This window comes from Zonotrichia albicollis, chromosome 3, assembly GCF_047830755.1.
Source record: "Zonotrichia albicollis isolate bZonAlb1 chromosome 3, bZonAlb1.hap1, whole genome shotgun sequence".
In the NCBI taxonomy this organism is placed as follows: Eukaryota; Metazoa; Chordata; class Aves; order Passeriformes; family Passerellidae; genus Zonotrichia; species Zonotrichia albicollis.
Genome location: NC_133821.1, coordinates 26,995,096 through 27,014,203, shown reverse-complemented (window position 1 = coordinate 27,014,203; position 19,108 = coordinate 26,995,096). Strand labels below are relative to the sequence as shown.

General features: G+C 41.3%; 1 protein-coding gene across 3 annotated transcripts in view; it reads right to left on the bottom strand.

Annotated features, from left to right (window-relative positions):
* Positions 1-7,471: 7,471 nt before the first annotated feature.
* Positions 7,472-19,108, bottom strand: part of LOC141728485 (uncharacterized) — a 30,173-nt gene continuing 18,536 nt past the window's right edge. For 2 of the 3 annotated variants that reach the window (XR_012579451.1, XM_074537018.1), the window contains 2 exons: positions 11,726-11,949; positions 7,472-10,443 (listed from right to left, as the gene is read on the bottom strand). Coding sequence is in view for 2 of the 3 variants with exons in the window: in XM_074537018.1 (XP_074393119.1) it covers positions 10,012-10,443; positions 11,726-11,949 (656 nt within the window). In the remaining variant the exon portion in view is untranslated. Of the gene's footprint in view, positions 10,444-11,725; positions 11,950-13,112; positions 13,234-19,108 lie in introns of those variants that run through there. The other variant, XM_074537019.1, reaches the window with a different exon arrangement.

Here is a 19,108-nt window from a genome sequence, read left to right as displayed (position 1 = left end):
CCAAAGAGTACTGATGTTCTTGTCCTGAGCTTTCATGGGTATCTTCCACTGTGGTGCTGATGAAGGACACAGAATTCCTCACAAGCACAATGTGGCACAGGCAACTTCCATGAACTGAGTGACATTTGGTACATGCAGAGCTTTGTATAAGGAAGTCCTTCAAACAATACAATTGAAATATACAGAATAAAGAATGGGAGTAAAGGTGACTATTAAGATTTAAGGTGCTGATGCTGCAGCTCTGAAATGGCTTCTAAAACAAGGTAATTTCAATGTGCCTGAATCCAGAGTAACATATCAAAAAAAGGTTTTGATTTGAAGGAGATTAGGACAGTATTCATGCAGGAGCAGACCTCCTGCGTGTTTAAGTGCACTATGCATTCTGTAGGAATGGCTTCACTCTGGCAATGCAGCTGTCATTTTATTTACATAAACATGCATTCAGCCCAAACAATAATGTTTTCTTCCAAAAGTTGCTAAACATCTCCACAAAGTGGATTAAAACTATGCAGTCAGCAGTTTTCCTTGATTGTTGACAAAACTCCAAAGCTGAGAGAACAATCAGCAGTTAAAGCACTGCAACATGTTCATGTGTGAAATTTGTGAAATCAGGGAGTATAGAAACAAAGTCTTCAAAAATCAAGACTGTTTTGACTTTTGTTGATGGATGAAGATGCTCAGAAGAATTTGCATAGCTCCCCAGGAGCAGCTCCGATGTGCTGGTTCTCTGAGAGTCAGCTCATTACATCCGTAACAGTGAATGTCACTGATTTCCTTTCTCCAAAATTTAGAATTGACAAATATGAATGAAATTAACTGAAATGCTGTCGCAAAGATGACAAAAATCAATGAAAAATCCATGAAAATTATTGTTCTGTATTTACTTTAAAAAAAATTTTGAATACTTACAAAACGCTCTGGCCAGCTGTTGTTATTAGACGTAAAGTGGTTATCACTGTTATCACTGTTGTTATGATGAAAATGAAAATGAGCTCCCTGTGTCAATACAAGGCTCAAAACAACATCTTCTGAAGTATACAAAAAGCCTTGAATAAATATTTCTCTCTTTAAATAAAAAGTCATTGTATATTAATAGATAAAAAAATATGTTGTAAATAGATCTGTATCTTAGCCATACAAAATGTTGGATCAATTTTGCAAATGTAAAGGTTTAAAGATTTTAATTCATATAAAATAGTAACAGAGGTGCTTTGGTGCAAACATAAGAAGTGGACGTATGTTTAATATCAGCATGAAAGAATGTTTAGAAAATAAAGATCAAATGCATAAAATTACTGGAAAAATAAAAAACAGTTATTGCCTGAAGTTGGTTGCTTGTTTTTACTTCACTGTCTGTATCTGCTATACCAGGTGGTGACTGTTCATGTCATTAAGTTCAAGACAAAGGCGAACTTCAAGTCCTTTACATGTATCTCAGTAAATGTACTTTATTCTCTCAGGTATGTTGGAAGTTACTAAAACAATATTGCTGGGCTTTGGATTTCTAGGGTTCTCTTTGTTCAGGGAGGTGTTCAGTGGTTATCATTCTGCATTGCTCTGCAATTAAATTTATCTCAGTATACATTTAAAAAAACAAAAACCCCCCAACTTTGCAAATTTGGAGTGTAGGGACTCAGGTTTAACCTAGCAGCAGTCAAGCTGCCGCAGCAGAAATCAGGGAAGTGGTACCCAGGGAGAAGCATTGATCAGGATAATAAGAAAATAACCACAGTACTTGTAAGTTGTTTTCACTAAAGATAAAGGCTGATTCCCACCATATAGAAAAGCACTTTCTACAGGCACTCAAAGGTTCATGTAACTACCAACAACCAGCTGATAGCAACATATTTTTTTGTCTTTTTGCAACGGGTTTCCAATTCTTAGCCTGTTTGCAGGGGTGGCAACTTTATCCAAATAGAAATAAACCTCAGCTGGTTTGCTTTTTCATCCCATATTTTGCCAGCTAGTCTGAAGGATTCCTCCACTTAAACCCTTCAGCTTTACAGTGTCCACTCAAGTAACATCCCAAAAGCCAAACATTGGTCCTAACCACGGCCAACAAAGAATAAGGATAGGAAGAAATTCTGCAACACACAAGACCACTCAAAGCCAGTTTTGAGTAGTAACTGGTACCACCACTGCTTATGCTTTCCTATCTTCTCTGCAGGACAAGGCATATTCAGTTGTGAGCACAGGCTTTGGATGTCTAGAAAGCAGGGATTACCACACTGAGTTTTCCAAACTTGATTCTACTATTTTCCAATCCTCTATGCTAGAAAATTACTTTTCAAAGAACTGCACAGGCCCAGCAAAAGGCAGAGGACTGCAGGATGTGGGCTGCTATGGTAGAGGCTGTGAGAATCCATTCTCAGTAGTAGAAAACCCCCAAAAAACAAACAAACCAAAATCCTTCTTAATGACTACACAAATTTGAAGATAAGACAAGATTCTCTTTTAGTTATAGCAACTTAATCCCACTAACATCAGAACAAAATTGATTCACCTCTACAACCTAGCCTTTTTATGGCAATCCATCAAAATGAGGTAGTAATTTATAAAGGCCCTTTATAATACTGTAGTAGCAGACTCCCTAGGTCCTGAGAATCAGATGTCATGCACATATAAATAAGCACAAAATCCCCTCAAGTGCCAACATCTTTATCATCCAAGTGTACAAAGAGATAGCAGGGCTGAGTAAAAATAAAACCATGATCAGCCTACAGCTGTCCATCCTGCTCATGGGTTTTGATCAGAAAAGTAACTAAGGTGCCTGAATATTTTTAAGAACTGACATGTAATCTTGATATATATGTGAGAGTTGAAAGCAGAATTGGAAAAAAATTGATTTTGGCAAGGGGACATGTTCAACAATGGAAATTTTAATATTTGTGAACTTAAGTTGCATGGGATTGTCTTTAGACTAAAATATGCTATGGTCCTACAGGCTATGTTTTTTGAGAATTAAATTCATCATTGAAGTAGTATTTTTATATAAGCTTTTTGAAGAAGGATAATGAATATATTTTGTTAAATTATTAATCATAGAAATAATTTGTCTTTTTACTTGTATAAAGGATTACATGGAATGGTACCACCTGAGTTTTAGCCAGATTTCAGAACTCCTCCCACATCCAGTGAGCAGTCAGGCAAGGCCATATGACTGAAAAGAGCAACACAGAGTCAACACTTGGCAAAAGAATCTACTAGTGGTAGATTCAGGCAAATTATCTACGGGCCACACCTTATTCCAAAGGGAAAAACTGCTAGGGCAGATAGCCTAGCTGTTACACATCACCCAAACTATGCTAAACCTGCAGGGGTCAGAACTGGCCCTATGGCAGAAAGGGTAATTATGAAATGGCACATATTTTATAACTGGGTTTGTTCCCAAGTGATGTACACAGAGCAGCACAGACAACTTGGTAATTTTTTCTCCTTTTATTTGCTATAAATCAGAATTACACCATCCTTTGATTTATGTTGTTGTTGGTGGGGTTTTTTTGGTTTTGTTTTAGTTTTGGTGTCTTGGGTCTTGGGAGGTTTTCCTGTTTTCTTGTTGCTGTTGTTGGGGTTTTGGGGTTTTTGGTTTATTTTGTTTTTTTTTTTTAAACAAGAATGCAGAAGGCTGAGAAGGAATATGAAGAACTTGTTTCTATGAAATAATATTATCTAATCAGAGGAATGAAAGGAAGTCCATAGCAAATAAGCAATTTAGTGATTTCTTATTAAGGTCACAGAAATTTTCTTCATGTGGCATAATACTGACTGCAAGGAAGCCTTGCAGTAACCTACTAAATTCAGTATTATTACAGTGCTGCCACCCAAGTATCCTAATACTGAGTTTATCAGATGTTCCTGGTGGTCGAGGACCCCAGCCAGTGGCTGAACCGTGATCTTGCCTGCCGATGGCAGAGGTGGGGCGCAGCCGCTCCTGACACGTGCCAATGGTCTCCCGCGATCAGGACGCAAAGGCTTCAGCTTTGTGAATATGCCAGTGGCTGGGAAGGATCCAACTGGGGTACCCTGGGTGTTGGGTGGACGCACTCCCACAGTTTAGGGAAGGCATAGCATGCAACATTCCCATAATCCCTTGCTCCCTTGCCCGTTACCTAGAATCACAAAATGGTGGGTACCGCATGGCTTGTTCCCATCTTGTGGTTCTCCTTCTACTTTCCATAATCCCTTTCTCCCTTGTTCCCTTCCCCTGTCCCAAAACCCTCAATTGTGCTCTGGCTTTTCCTCTTCCAATCCTCAAAATACCCTAGCATTGCCCCTGTATCTCCCTCTGCTCCTCCCCCTGATCAAACCACTGCCCCTATTGATGCTTCTGCTCCCTGCCTTGGCTCTGCCTCTCACCCTTCGGGGCCATCCCTCCCACCTCCGGTTTCCCACATGCCTCCCTCCAGTTCCCACAGTACTGTGGAAGAAAGGAACGACAAAGTGGAGGACCAGATGTTGGATGACAGCAACCCAGTCATCTTTGCAGCACCTGTTTCTTACAGTGCTAGGGGCAAGTGTCCCAAGTGGGCACCTTTTCCCTACAACAACATCAAAGAATAATTCAAAACCCAGAAGGAGGTTGATCGGTCAAGTGAATATTTTAAAGGCTTTATAAGGACTACCCTTTCAGCAAATGTCCTAGTTCCTGGGGATCTGAAAGAAATATTTTCCAGCCTATGTGGTCCATCAGAATAAAGGTTGTGGATAAAAGCCTGGCGGGAACAGCTCCTCAACCTCCTTCCGACTTTATGGGGTGATGAAGAAATGGCAAATGACAAAGATGACAAACCCCTTTGTATAAGACATCTTGTGGGGGAAGATGAGTGGGAGCAACCCACAACTCAGGCTGAAAAAATTCCTAAAGCAGTCTTAGAAATAAAGAAGAGGCAGAAAAAGCTTTTAATCTCCTACCCACTAAAGATCCTTTGCCCATTCTTGTCTCTTTAAAACAGAGACCCGATTAAGCATTTCTAGATTTTGTAGACAGGGTCAGAGAAGTTGTAGGAAGGAGAATTCCCAGATCAAATGCCGAAGATGACATCATCATAGACCTCGTAACCAAAGGTGCATGTGAAGACTGCAAAAGAGTCATCCTCAGCCTTCCTTCATCCCTACCACCATCGCTACACTTAATCACGGAAGAATGCACCAGGAGAGCAAGACTTCCTTAAGTAGAAGCGCTGAAAAGTCACCATCTGAGAATGGGCAACAGCAGCAGCAGACACTCAACTACCTCCCATCTCACCACAAGTGTCAAGACTATATCCCTACTTTCACTGCAAGCAGAAGGGACATTTTATAAGGGACTGTCCCTATCTGGGGAAAGCCCCCCCAGTTCCACCAAGAAGGAGGGGGGAAACTAGCATGAGGAAAATAGCCAGTAAAAAAACTAGAGCGTGAGTGTGGTACTGCTCCATGCAATAAAATAAATGGGGCAGGGTGCGGGTGGCTTGTTTTCCACCCAGGACGTGACCGAGTCTTTTAGGCTATACCTTACCCAATCTGTGACTTTTACCAGCTCAAACTGGAAAGAACTTTACGTGGACAAGGAGCTGAAAATCACATTCTGCAAACAGGTCCAGTCTTGCTACAGGCAGGGATGTGAGTACCTTGTCGTAGGGGACACAAAGCATACACCCTGTGAGATCGAGATTGCACCGGGACTTCTACCACCTATCCTGGAGTGTCTTGTTCTCGTGGCATGCTGTGTCCATCCCCTCCTCTTCCTACCAAAGGGCCAGGTCATCACCCAGGCCATTCCAGTGCCACAATGTTTATGGGATGACTTGGACCTTTCAGTTTACTACACTGAAGTGGTAGGAGAGGAGAAACCCCTTATATGGTACAGCCTTAAAAGCAAGGGGCACAACATCCATCTTCAAGAGAGGATAAACACTGGGGCAGACATGATGGTCATTCCACTGCAAAAATGGCCATCACAGTGGGAACTGCAGGATGTAGACTGCAAGATTTTAGGTGTAGGGGGCACAAAATTTGGAAAACAATCAAAAAGCATCATGCAAATTATGGGGCCGAATGAGCAATTAGCAAATATATGCCTATTTGTATTGAACACCAAGTTTACCCTATGGTGGAGAAATTACATGTCCCAATGAGAGGCCAAATTAAAACTGTCGACCCCTCAGGATTTTTAACTGCCTCCACTGAGAAAGAGCACCCTACTCAGAAGTTAAATTGGCTAACTGAAACACCAGTCTTGGTAGATCAGTGGCCACTCAATAAACAGAAATTAAAAGCGCTCAATCAACTTGTGGAGAAACAGTTGGTCATTGTAGAGACCAACAGCACTTGGAACTCCCTGGTATTCATTATCAAAAACCTGGGGAAGTACAAGTGGCAGCTCCTTCATGATTTGAGAAAAATTAATGATGTAATTGAACACATGGGGTGTCTCCAGCCGGGTATGATATCCCCATCGATGCTCCCTCAAAATTGACAGTTGGCAGTCTTTGACATCAAAGATTGATTTTTTTAAATTCCCCTACACCCAGTGGGTGTGCCACATTTTGCCTTCTCCGTTCCTTCCATCAACTGAGAGGTCCCAGTGCGATGCTACCATTGGTGTGTTCTTCTTGAAGGAAGGAAGAACTCCCCAACCATCTGCCAATGGTATGTTGCCCCAGTGCATGCCAAAGCAGGAGAGTGCATCATCTATCATTACATGGATGATGTACTTGTATGTGCCCTCGATGACAACACACACAGGTTCTTGATGATACTCTTACTGCTTTGTCAGTGGCAGGATTTGAGTTAAGTAGTGAAAAAGTGCAGAGGCAGCTGCCATGGAGATATTTAGGCCTTGAAATCACCAGCCGCACTATAACACCACAGCAGTTGGTGATCAAAGATGAGCCTAAAACCCTGTGACATCTCCAACAGCTGTGTGGAACCCTAAACTGGCTGAGGCCTTGGTTGGGCCTAACGATTGGTGATCTATGTCCTCTTCAATTTGTTAAAAGGAGGGGAGGAGATGGATGCCCTGAGGACATTAACCCAGGAGGCACGAGCTGCATTAGAAAGGATCCAATTAGCATTGGAAAATTGGCAGGCCCACTGCTGCCAACCTGAACTCCCTTTCAATTTCATCATTTTAGGGTAATGGCTGAACTTGCATGCATTGATTTTTCAGTGAGATAGAGGTCAGAGGGACCCCCTCTTGATCATAGAGTGGGTGTTCCTTGGCCACAGTCTGTCCATGAGCATCACTTGGCTGCAAGAACTGATGGTTCAGCTGGTTTGTAAGGCAAGGGCACATGTGCTGCTTCTTGCAAGGTGTGATTTTGCATGCATTCACTTACCAATTTGGCTGTCTGTACGCTGGCAGTTTATATACAGACACAAACAGGATGGGACAACTGGAATCAGCGTCGTGAGCGGTTTATTTCAACACCAGTCTCATTACATTGTTATGACAATGGAGACAGAAGACGTGAACAGCTCACTGACCCAAACAGCATGCTAAGGAGACTTAATGTTACAACATTCCATAAGACAATCTCAGTCTAAGTTTCAGCCAATCACATAGGGCAAAAGTATATTGACAGTAGTTCTATCCAACCATATGAAGCACACACAGCTGTGGTTAAAACAATAGCAACCTATTCTCTTATACAATGGTTCGTTTATAAAAGACAAAGCACAGAGCTCTATTCATAATTAACCTTCTAAAATATACACTAAATAACCTTGTTGCAACTTAGAAAGCCCATCTACATAGTTCTTATTGTTGTATTTCCCATGTCTTCGCTACAGCTTAGAAAACTTTTCTGCTGCCTTAGCACTGTTCACAAATCTGCTGTCTGAGGCCTGGTTTTTTTACCACTTTCCTAAAAACTTCTGATTTTTATAGATTCCCACACTGTCCACCAGAAGATTAAATAATGAGACTTTGAAACATCTACTGAAAGAGAATGAGAACCTCCAGTTTGCCCTAGAAGTTACCCTGGGAAATTGAGTATTCACCAACCTGGTCATAAACTGTTTAATAGTGAATTCCATCTAGTGCCAAAAGAAATTCAAAGTTGTAAGCTACTTAAGGCTCTAACCATTTTCACCCATATGTCCAGGGGTTCCCACAAGTCTGTAATGACTTGGAAGGATCCCCAGACTCAGTGGTGGGAAACCGATGTCAAGATCATTGAAGGCTCCCCTCATTTAGCTGAGTTGGACATTGTCATTAGAGTCTTTGAAAAATTTCCCAAAACTATTAACAGCATAACTGAATCGGCTTACGTGGCAGGGGTGGTGTTTAGGGCCAAGCATGTGGTGCTCAAAGAAGTCTCTAACCTCGTGATTTACAAATTGCTTTCAAGATGAGTACAGCTGGTTTCCACTGAAAGCAACCTTTTTACATCATGCATGTGAGATCACACTCTGATCTCCCAGGTTTCATTGCAGAGGGCAACCACAGAGCCTTGGCCTGCACCGTTGCAGCTGGCTGACCAAGGCAACACCTTCCATCAGGCCAAACTTAGCCATCAGCAGTTCATCAGATGTGCCTGGTCTGGTTCCGCCAATTACATCTACCATGTGATCAGGCCAGAGCTATTGTGGCCACATGCCCACAATGCCAGTAGGCCTGCATTACCATCACTGGAGGCAGGGGTAAACCCCAGAGGTCTCCAAAATTGTGAAATCTGGCAGACTGGTGTAACCCATGTGCCCCAGTTTGGCAGATCTAAATATATTCTTGTTAGTGTGGATACCTTTTCTGGTACAGTCAATGCCTCAGCCCACACATGGGAGAAGGCAATGGATGCACAGAAACACCTAATACAGGCCTTCTCCATGTGTGGGGTTCCAAAAGTCATTAAGACTGACAATGGGCCAGCCTATGTCTCCAGAGCATTCAGTGATTTCCTGCTTGAATGTGGAATTGAACATTGAACCAAAATTCCATACTCCCCCAGCATCCAAGCAATAATAGAGAGAACTCATCAGAACCTGAAACGAATCCTAGAACACCAGAGGGCTGATGCCAAAGTATTATCCCCCCAGCTCAGGCCTTCAAAGGCACTGCTCAGCCTCAGCTTCTTGAACTGTTCATTTGAAAGTATAAACCTGCCAGTAGTGAGACACTTTAACCAAAAACACATGTTAGAGTTCAAAGAAAAACCGTGTGTTAATAAAAGGTCCCGAGTCGCAGCAAATCCAAGGGCCCTTCAACCTGATCACTTGGGGGAGTGGGTATGCTTGGGTGTCCACACCCTCTGGTACAAAGTGGATCCCGTGCAAGTGGGTCAGGCCATACCTGTTAGCAGAGAAAGAAAAAGACCACCACACTATCACCCCATCGCCATTGGAGGACCCAGCTGATGTGGCTGTAGCCTCCAACTGAAAGAAGAAAAAGGAACAAGAAGACTCAGAACTCCATATTTCTTTTCTTTATTCCCTAATGAAAGTTATTGTTAAGTTTCCCTAATATGTTTTCCTTCTTTAATGTTCAAGTGACATCTGTACCAGACAACATGTAGAAAAAAATGGGATTTGTCCAGATGGATGTCATCTGTCATCAAAGACATTTGTTTGGTTGTCTTAATTCTGTTTTTTATTTCTGTTGTTACTGGTGTTTGTAAAAAACTGTTTGTTAAAAGTGTTACCAACTCCAAAAACCCTCTCCCCCTCAGCAATAGTGAGAAGAATCTGAAGTTTAATTAACTGCCATTGCCATAATCCCCTTAACGCTATCATAAAAATTAAACAAAAAAGAAGGAATTGTGGCAGTGGGGATTTGAAGAGGTTTAGTCTCTCCCTGCCTATAGCAGTGGGGATTTGAAGATCATATGTTTAGTCTGTGCCAAAAGTTGTTTACCACCTGCCTCCCAGTGGCAGTTATAATATCTTCAGATTTTTCCCTGTCTATCCTCAAAAATCCTGCCCCTGTGGCTTGTCTGTCATGATTTTTTACACCCTTTTATCCAGAAAATTCACTGTCAGTTATGATTTTTCCTTTCTGCCACTGGTATGTGACTTTCCCACTCCATGTTATGTTTACATTTGTCCCCATAGACCCCTCCTATCTAGCCATTGATTTGTTAGACCATCTCCTCCCGGGATTCCACCCCCCCCTCCATAAAAGCCGCTGTTTTTCTTTGTTTTTTGGTCTTTGCCACTGCCACCTGTTTGAGCCACCGGCCCCCACGTCCCACTGGCGTCTGAGCAGCGCAGCTCAGCAGTTTGCAGCCTCAGCAAACACTCGTGTGGTGTAGCATCAGCTGCCTTGCTCCTGCTGCTGCCCGCGCGGCTCCTGCCACAGGAAAGATCACCTGCGCTGTTGCTACTGCTGCCACTGCCAGCCCTGGCACAGGCACTGCCCGCTTGGTGTTGTGTCACCTGCCTCGCTTTGGCTCTGCTCCTGCCGTGGGAAAGAATAACACCCATGCGGAGACGCCGATTCCACGCGGCGCCGCCCCAGCACTGCTCCTGCGCAGGAAAGAAATAAAGTGGCTCAAAGAAGCAAGCAAAGAGTCCTTCATTTTCCTTTATCCTGATCCTTCAGCGTGGGTCCACGTTTATCGGCCGTTCCTGGTGGTCCGGAACCCCAGCCAGTGACCGAACTGCGATCCTGCCTGCCAGCGGCAGAGGTGGGGCACAGGCCGCTCCTGGTTCATGTGCCAATCATCTCCCATGATTGGGATGCAACATCACATAAATGTAAGAATCACAGGATAATTTAGGTTGGAAGGGACATCAGACCAATCCACTAGCCAAAGCAAGATGGTTTAAACCTAACTTGTAAGAGTTCTCTTGGATACATTGTTGAAGGGATACAAGAATAAAAACAGAAGCCGAATTTTGCCTTTTCTCACCTCAGAGAAACACTCATCTAAACCTTTACCATCCACTTTGACAAAATCTGTGCTGCTGTTACTAGAAACACTTACATAATTTCTTTTTTTCACACAGATGTTCATTGTAAAAGTGTAATTAGCATTTCTATATAAGCATTCTATTCACAATTATATTCTCAAATCTTTTGCTAAAACTATTATTCTTTCACTTGGAAGTAGAAATAAGTTCAGTCAATCTATCTGATAACTCACAATATAAAATATCAAGTCTTGGAAAGAAAATGGTAGAGCCTATGTACAAGTCAGATGTGCAAACTTGGAAGCGCTTAGATAAAATCTATTCACCTGCCACCAGCACATGGAAGAGGCCTTTACTTCCCTTTTGAGTACAAGTAAAGCCTGACAATGTATCTCATATCCACTTTTACATCTCTGTATGTATTACTTGCAATAATTCACACTGGTTGAAATGAGGATGAATCAAAATTTTCGTTGGTGCTTCTTTGATAAACATCTTACAGATTTCCCCCTTTAAATGCACTCAGCCTTAGAAAGGCATGACTCGTCAAACAAATTGAAGACTACTACTACATAAGTAATGGCAATTACAAAGCAAAGGGGGAAAAACCATTCCTGTTTCAGTACATTTTGGTATCATGTATAAAGAACCCTCACACTACTAGAAACCTCCAGCAAATGAGAAGTACCAAGTGTTTTGGCCTAGACATCTGGAAATTACAAATTTTTTTTGTTGAGATTTGTGCAATTTTTTGTAAAACAACATTAACACATCATTGAATCCCTTCATTACTTATTAGAACCATGCTTGCATTTTTCGCTGGAAATACAGGCACTTCAGGATACAATAAATTATTTGCTGAAAGGACAAAGACACCCCAACCAACCAATCTTACCTTCTTTTCAAAGGCTATGCCAATAATCTTGCCTGCAAAGTCTCTTTGTTTCAGTGTTTCCCACAACTGTTTCTTGAGTGACTGCTTGGCACTGAGTGTTTGCTCTGGACCTGTCTTCAGCTGTGTTGTCCTTTGCAGTTTTTCTGCTTTAATTCCACATGTGCACAGTAGGAACTCCTCAATGCTGATTTTAAAATAACAGGTAGCTTCTTCCAGCATTTCTTCTATATAAACACAAGAGAAATAATGCAAATGGTGAGTTGTACTGCTGTCACTCAGACAGTGGAGGTGGTAGTGAGAAAAACAATGCCAACAATTAATGTTTACAGTGCAAAAAAGGACATCAAGTTGACTTTTAATGGTCTGCTGTAGCATTATTTCTAAATGGCATCTCACTATGTAATTAAATGATCATGCAGCATACTTGAGCAATAATGCAAAACTAGATAGTTTATGGGAGAAAAAATACTAGATTGGGTAAACACCATGCAATACATGTGGTCTGCACTGAAGTTTGCCACATCTCATTCATCGTTTTAAAAATTCTTGAAATGTGCACATTGTTACTGCCCAATTATAGGGCTGCCCCCCAGAAACCATCAGCCTTTCTGCCTCTACACTTGAACAGCTCCTGCCCTGAGGGGCTTTTCATAGCAGCTATTCAATGAAAAAATCCCAAACAAATAAAACCACACATTCCTGTGTTCACATGTGTACCTTTGCCTTAATAAAAACTCCACCAAGGTTTGTCCTTCTTCTGCACAACGCTTTCTAACTGATCTCTCACAAAGTAGCTGTAATGGCAGCTGAAGACATCAGAAACAGACCTTGCCCATGATTTTTCTGTACAGAATTTATCCACATAAAGATGGTACAGAAAGACTTTATCTGAAGAGTAGGATTCCCTGGCTCCACTTTACAGTGACAGGTTTGTCAAGCTATATTTTGGACTTCTCCTCTGCAAAGATCTCCATGCTGTCAAAACCCCCCAAGTGTTGTCAATAAAAGTGTCTGCTGAGAAATGAAACTGCTTTGAACCTGTATTTTTTCCCCTGAGTTTCTGCTTCCTCTCTGCTTCCCACCCTCCTCCTGCATCTGTCATCCAGCTTGAGTCTAAAAACTCGTGAGCTGAGCAGAGGGCGTAAGTTGTCTTCATCTAAATGCAGGATGCAAGTGCTCTGCAAGTTCATGTGTGTTTCACAGTCATGAACTGCAGAGAAGACAAAACTTCAATAAAATAGCCTTAAATCTTCTCAGCATTGTCCTATGGTAACTCTTTGTCATGATGATAAAAGGACATTAATTACGCAGTCAAATAATTGCATTATATAATTCTCAATTAAAAAGACATTAAGACTGAAATTCTTGGAAATAGCAGGACACCTACCATGAAGCTCACGCATCATTCCAACATTATTCATTCCAAATTGTAAGAGTTTCAGATTGAGGTGCTTCAGTGTGTTGAATGCAAGCATCCTATAAATCCAGACAGAAGTTTGTGATACACTCCTTCCAGTCTGTCCTTACTAGTGACAATACAATGTGGGGACTGAAGAGAAAAACTATTGTGGGAATAATTAAAAAAAAAATGTCTGTAACACCAGCAATTCTCAGTTTTAAAATCAAAATTTTGCTAATAATTAGAAAGTCACTGGGAGTTACATTGTGCCACTGGATTTTCTTAGGCATTCCTAGGAAGAAGAGTTTCCTCAGGGCTGAGAACATTTTTTTTGCTTTCTTCCTAATTAAGAAAAAAAAAAAAAACTTTTAAGACTGACTGTGCACTATGGCAGACTTTGCTCCTTAGAAAATCCTCATGTCTGAATTTCCGATGGGCAAGACCTGAAATGTCTTTTTTGTCAAAGTCAGGATCCATGGAGAGTATTCTGTGCTCTGCAGAAGAGGCTCCTCAGGGCACAGGATCTGACTGACAACAATCTGTGAGGCACAATAACATCCCAGCAACTTGGAGCATTTCAGTCAGGTGTATTTCTAGGTTTTTTCCAGGGAAAGCTACTTGTAGCAATTATGCAACACCCTGTAACACCTGCAAAAGAATCCTAAACACAAATATGAAAGCTCAAAATATCAAGGGTTTAAGGGTATATTTGAAAACATGTTTTCTTTCCCTTCACCCTATGAAGAAGCGAACCCACAGGAAACTCACAATTCCTCCTAGTCTCCCTCATTAAACAGCTCATCCTCCTGGTGCTTGTGTCCACGGTATATAAAAATCTCAAAAGACAAATGCCAATTTGTCTGGCACAGACACAACTTCAAGGCTCTCTGCTTCTGAGTATCAGATTATGTGAAAATTTAAGCGTCTGTTCTCACCTCAGGGAAAAACAGATGTCTTTTCCAAATGCACAGGTTGTAGTTATTTGTATTTGCATCCTTTGTGACAATCACAAGTAATGACAGCAATCAGATCAGTACAAGAAAGTGAGCTGGGTAAATAGGAAGTGCTGAGCTTCAGCCTCCCCAGGAAAACCAAAGACACGTTACCATTCATTTTGGGTGTTTTCTGTATGAAAACAAATTATTCACCACCAATATACAACATTTGTATGGATTAAAGAGGAGTAAACACTGAATACTAACTTTTCCTTTCTGCACAATTCTTTGGAGACAAAAGTGGCAAATAAACTCCTAGAGTATCTATTTAATAATGTATCTTCATATAATTAAGTATATTCTAGTCATAAGCCTTCAGCTCTTAGACTTTTGAGACTATTTTCAGAATAATTATCTATTATTCATGGTCCAATTTGGACCATGCAGCCAGCACGGATTTTATTTTTTTTTTTAAAACTGATGACTGAATAATTGAATTCTTATTTGATCACGGCAAAATTATTTCTGAAACTTAAGAGTACTAAACTATCATGGTTTTCACTACTATACAGATTTCTTCACTGACTAAAACCTCACATTTCTACAGCCACATGATTGTTTCTTTTACCAGGAAACTGACCCTAGCTATTCACTTCTTTTTTCTCAAGTTTTGCAGAGCATACACTTGGCAACAGTTGGAAATGTCATCCAGTTAAAAATCCAAAACAAAGGCCAGTTCCTGGGGCTTTGACGGTAATGGAAAGACATAAGAAACCATTGATGCAATGCCTGTGAGGCAGGTGTTCTGCTACTCCAGTGGCACTCATACATCCACAGTTATGATGCTAATGTGAGTGCTGCCTTCCCCTTCTCCTAACACCACTGCTGCTCCCTCAAATAGCCAGATTTCTCCTCCTACCTTGCAATCCCATCAGCAGTAACTGGACTAGTGAATATAGCAGACAGAGAAACCAAGCATGGAAAAGATGTTATTGAGAAAGTTGTCTACAGATTGAATTACCGCCTCTTTCAACAACATCCTAGTTAAATTCACAGAGTCTAGCAGAAAAATGGGAATACTGGTGAAACATGCTTGCTCCAACATTAACTATCTTAGACCATGTTAACTGGTTTTCGTAAATGTATTACCCCTTCAGTTTCAAATTATTTCAGGTAATAATCTGCAGGGCTTTCCATGCCTAAAGCACAAGCAATCCAGATCAGTGGGCTTCAAAGAACATCTTTATGAATGCCTTCATATATGCCAACAAATGAAAGATGATTTTCTTGCAACCAGACAAATGCACAGTAGGCAAATTTCAATTTATTTTCATTATTTTTATCACAAAACTGGTGCTTTGGAGCATGAGGTGTTCATTGCTGTGCTCAGCCAAGTGGCACTTACTTAGAAGTGGCTCAGAGAGCCTGCGCTGATGCCACCTCCCAAGTACCCATGTGATTCCTAGGCCAGGATGCAGGGATTCCCCCCATTCCTACTGCAGGGCATGTCAGCCAGTCAAAGCTGCAGCAGCGCCCTGCCCATGGACACAGGAGCTATCCTGCAGGCTGCACAAATGACAGAAATGCTAACAGAGTGTGTTGTGCCTACATCCAGCTGTGAAAAGGTTCCATCTGCACATCCTTTGCAATTTTTCACATCAGAAGAAAAGCAGATTCTAAAGTACTATCAAAGCTGTTCATAAAAATAACTCTTCTAACATGCAGCTTGCCTGCAATTTTATTTCCCCTCTAGGTTGTAGATTAAGCATTACCATAGACAGAGAACTTCTTTCTTGCTATTTTGATGAATGAGAGAGACTCACTGAGAGGACAAATGCTATTGAAAAGCGATGTTCTGCAAGTCATCTGCATTACCAGTAAACCCCAAATCTTCTTAAATAACAGCAGAATAAGGAAGACTTGTGCCCTTTGTGTCTAAAGATCTGGCTAAGCTCCAATATTCTCTTTTATATCACAGATAAGTCTGTTTTCCAAAGAAAACAAGAAGGCTCAGAAAACTTAGGCCTGCCTTGAGTGCTGGTGCCCAACAATCACAATGCCCATGAAGCCTTAAGAACCTAAAAATGAGACAACACACACTTTCAAGATAATATTAGTATAAGAGGTAATATAAAGGTTTATCTTTATTGGAGGCTTCCAGGGGTAGATATGAAAAATGTCCGCAAAAGCCCACCCCCACAGGGGCAAATACAGTTTTATAGGTTTGGCAAATTAGCATATTTGACAAAAATCACCAATTAGGAACACAAGTCGTGATGTAATTTCCCCTGCCAGTCCAAGCCCCTTCTAAATCCTCCCCCCTTAGATAGACCTAAGCATTCTTGATGAAAATGTATCTCAAAAAGCTGGTTTTTCACCTTGGTTCCTAGGGAGAACCAAGACAAGGATAGAGGCTTTGGAATGTTTTGTCTTTCTGCATATCAGGGTAGGGAAAAGTAGTAGGAAAACTAGTTATGGGTGCAGTAATAGCCTACAAAGCTACAAATATATGTGTGAAGAATACAGAGAATATATAAAAGAAAAAAAGACAAAAATCTTAAGGCATCACCCTGAGCTGTCACTTCTCACCACTGAATTCAACCCCTGCCTGGGAGGTCTTTAGCAACGAGGCTGCAGAAGGAGAAGTGGTGAAGTTAATTCAATTTTCTGCACTACATCTCTGCAGCAGTGCAGAGATGCAGTGCTGCATTTCCACCAAAGACTACTTCTTTGGTAGATATGGTGCCAACTGTGAGGCAAATAGAGAAGAGCACAAAACTTGGTAATATTTAGATTCACAAGTAATAAAAAAAAATAACCAGTAAGATCATGAATACTAAGCTATTAAAATACAACTACTGGCCAGCCATCCATAGGAAGATGTGTTGGCGTACAGATAAGAGGAACTTAGGTACAAAGACCTTATTTCAGAGCCAGTTAAAAAGTAGCTCAGCTATGGCCAGTATTGAGATGAAGCTGGTGAATCCTTTGTCTTCCTGCCAGATGGCTTCTGAGAGACTGGATAAGAGAATTTAGGAGTTAGAAACAGGTGTTACTGGGACTCTCCTGTAGTCATGCAGGAAACTGAGGGATGCACTTCTCTTTAATGACCTTTCATCAACAGACTCACAAATGTAAGCCTCTCACATGCCGATCCTTAAAATTTGGGGGCAAAATCACAATCCAGCTTCCCAGCTGTTCCGTTCCTGCTTGTCTTGGTTTCAAAAGACAGATGTCTGCTAAGGAAGACAGGAGCCTCCCCTAAAATGGAAAATGTAAACCTCCTCCCTCCAAATTGCTATAAATTTTAAATTAAGGGACTCTCAGGCAAAACATATGGGAGCAGAAATAAGACTTCTTTACTAGGGAAGAAAATAAAAAGATAAAATAAACAATGCAGTACACTAAAACAACACTGACAGAGTCAGAATACAATCTGACACCCTGTTTGTCAGGGTGTTGGTAGCAGTCCAATTGGAATTGTGGCTGCAGTCCTCCTGGTGCGGTTCTGCTAGAGCAGTGATCCTGTAGAAAGGTGTAGTCTTCCTCTGAAGATCCAGTGGAAGAGGTAGCTGTTCCTCTGGGAAAATCCAGTGGGGAAAGCCATGCTGGTGTTCCAGAATCTCAGGTAGAATGCTTGACTCTCCCCTGTCTGCGGAGCATCTCACAATGGGATGCTATATTTCTTATCAGCCATGCAGTGACATTCAATAGCCTGTTATCAGCAGATGTCTCTCCGGAGGGAGAGTGGTTGTGGAAGAGATAAGGAAAACTGTCTACTTAACAGAAGACAACTGCCATACAGAGGGCAAATAGAATACAATTTGCTTGACAATCCAGGACACTGCTCCTCCCTACATCCTGTAGGAGTGACAATGTAGGCACAGAATTTCAGCCCTACTGTATCTATTTGGCAGTGGAAAGCCAAGTTTCAAACCTAATCAGCAACGTCAAACTCCTCTCGCCAAGGAATCTGCTATGCAGAAGAGACGGAAATTTCAATGAGAGCTTGTCTGAAGTGAAGATCTTTGATTTTATTTTCAGGTAATATGGAACAACACACAAAGCTAAACTCCAAACATGCTGCTTTGTCCTTTCAATTTGAGCAAGGCTATAACATCTGTATTATAAGTTTAGGGTGTAAGAACAGAACACTGAAATAATTTATCACCAGTTATTTCTTTTAATAAAGATTTTATTTCTAATTGTTTCCTGCCATTTTAAAGCAATTGGTCTTTCACTGAACTTCAACAAATGAGAGCTTTGAAAACACAGAGAGATTAATAACAGCTTCTCATCTCTTATCCAGGAGCCCAAGATATTCCCACATTATTGCTATTCCTCTCAACATGCAGAATTAAAGAAAAGGGCATGAGGACATGGAAGCCATTAGCAGTTTCCAATTGTAAAGATATAGCAAGACAGGCAATAATGTTTTGTTTCAAAGCATAGCCCATTTAGTCCAATTGTTTTACTCTCTAAAATCATAAATCCACTTATAACTAGAGGTCACTAAGCATATAAGCTGCCATACAGCACTAGTACTGTCAGGTGCCTTGTGACACTTGCAAAGCTCAGTGTTAACAGATATGCTCTCTAGTGCTTATGTCTGGTTTCAATGCTCTCTTTTGAAATAGGAGCCTCCTCGAGCCAGGTCTCATATGCTCTTGGAGGTCTATTTCACACCCAAGAGAGTTCAGCTACCTTTGGAGGCATAAAATCAGTAGGATGGCTTCTGTTGCAGTATTGGAAACAAAAAAGTTTTAATAAAAGGCAAAATAACAAACTCTTTACAGAGAAAAACCAATCCATGTGCAAGAGGCCCTCCTGTCCCTGGTAAAACACCTCACAAAAACCATTAGTTTCTTTGTTCTCTTCTTTTTCTAGTAAATTGCCCAGGTGGGACTTTTTGGCTCCTGTCCAGTTAGCTATCCTTAAGTTTGAGATTAAGTCCCCCAGGCCTGTGAGATGCCTTTCTCACCTAATTGAGGAGAGAAACTTCTGGGCTTATTTCCTTTCTAAGGGGACAAAGGATAGTTTTGTCACTCC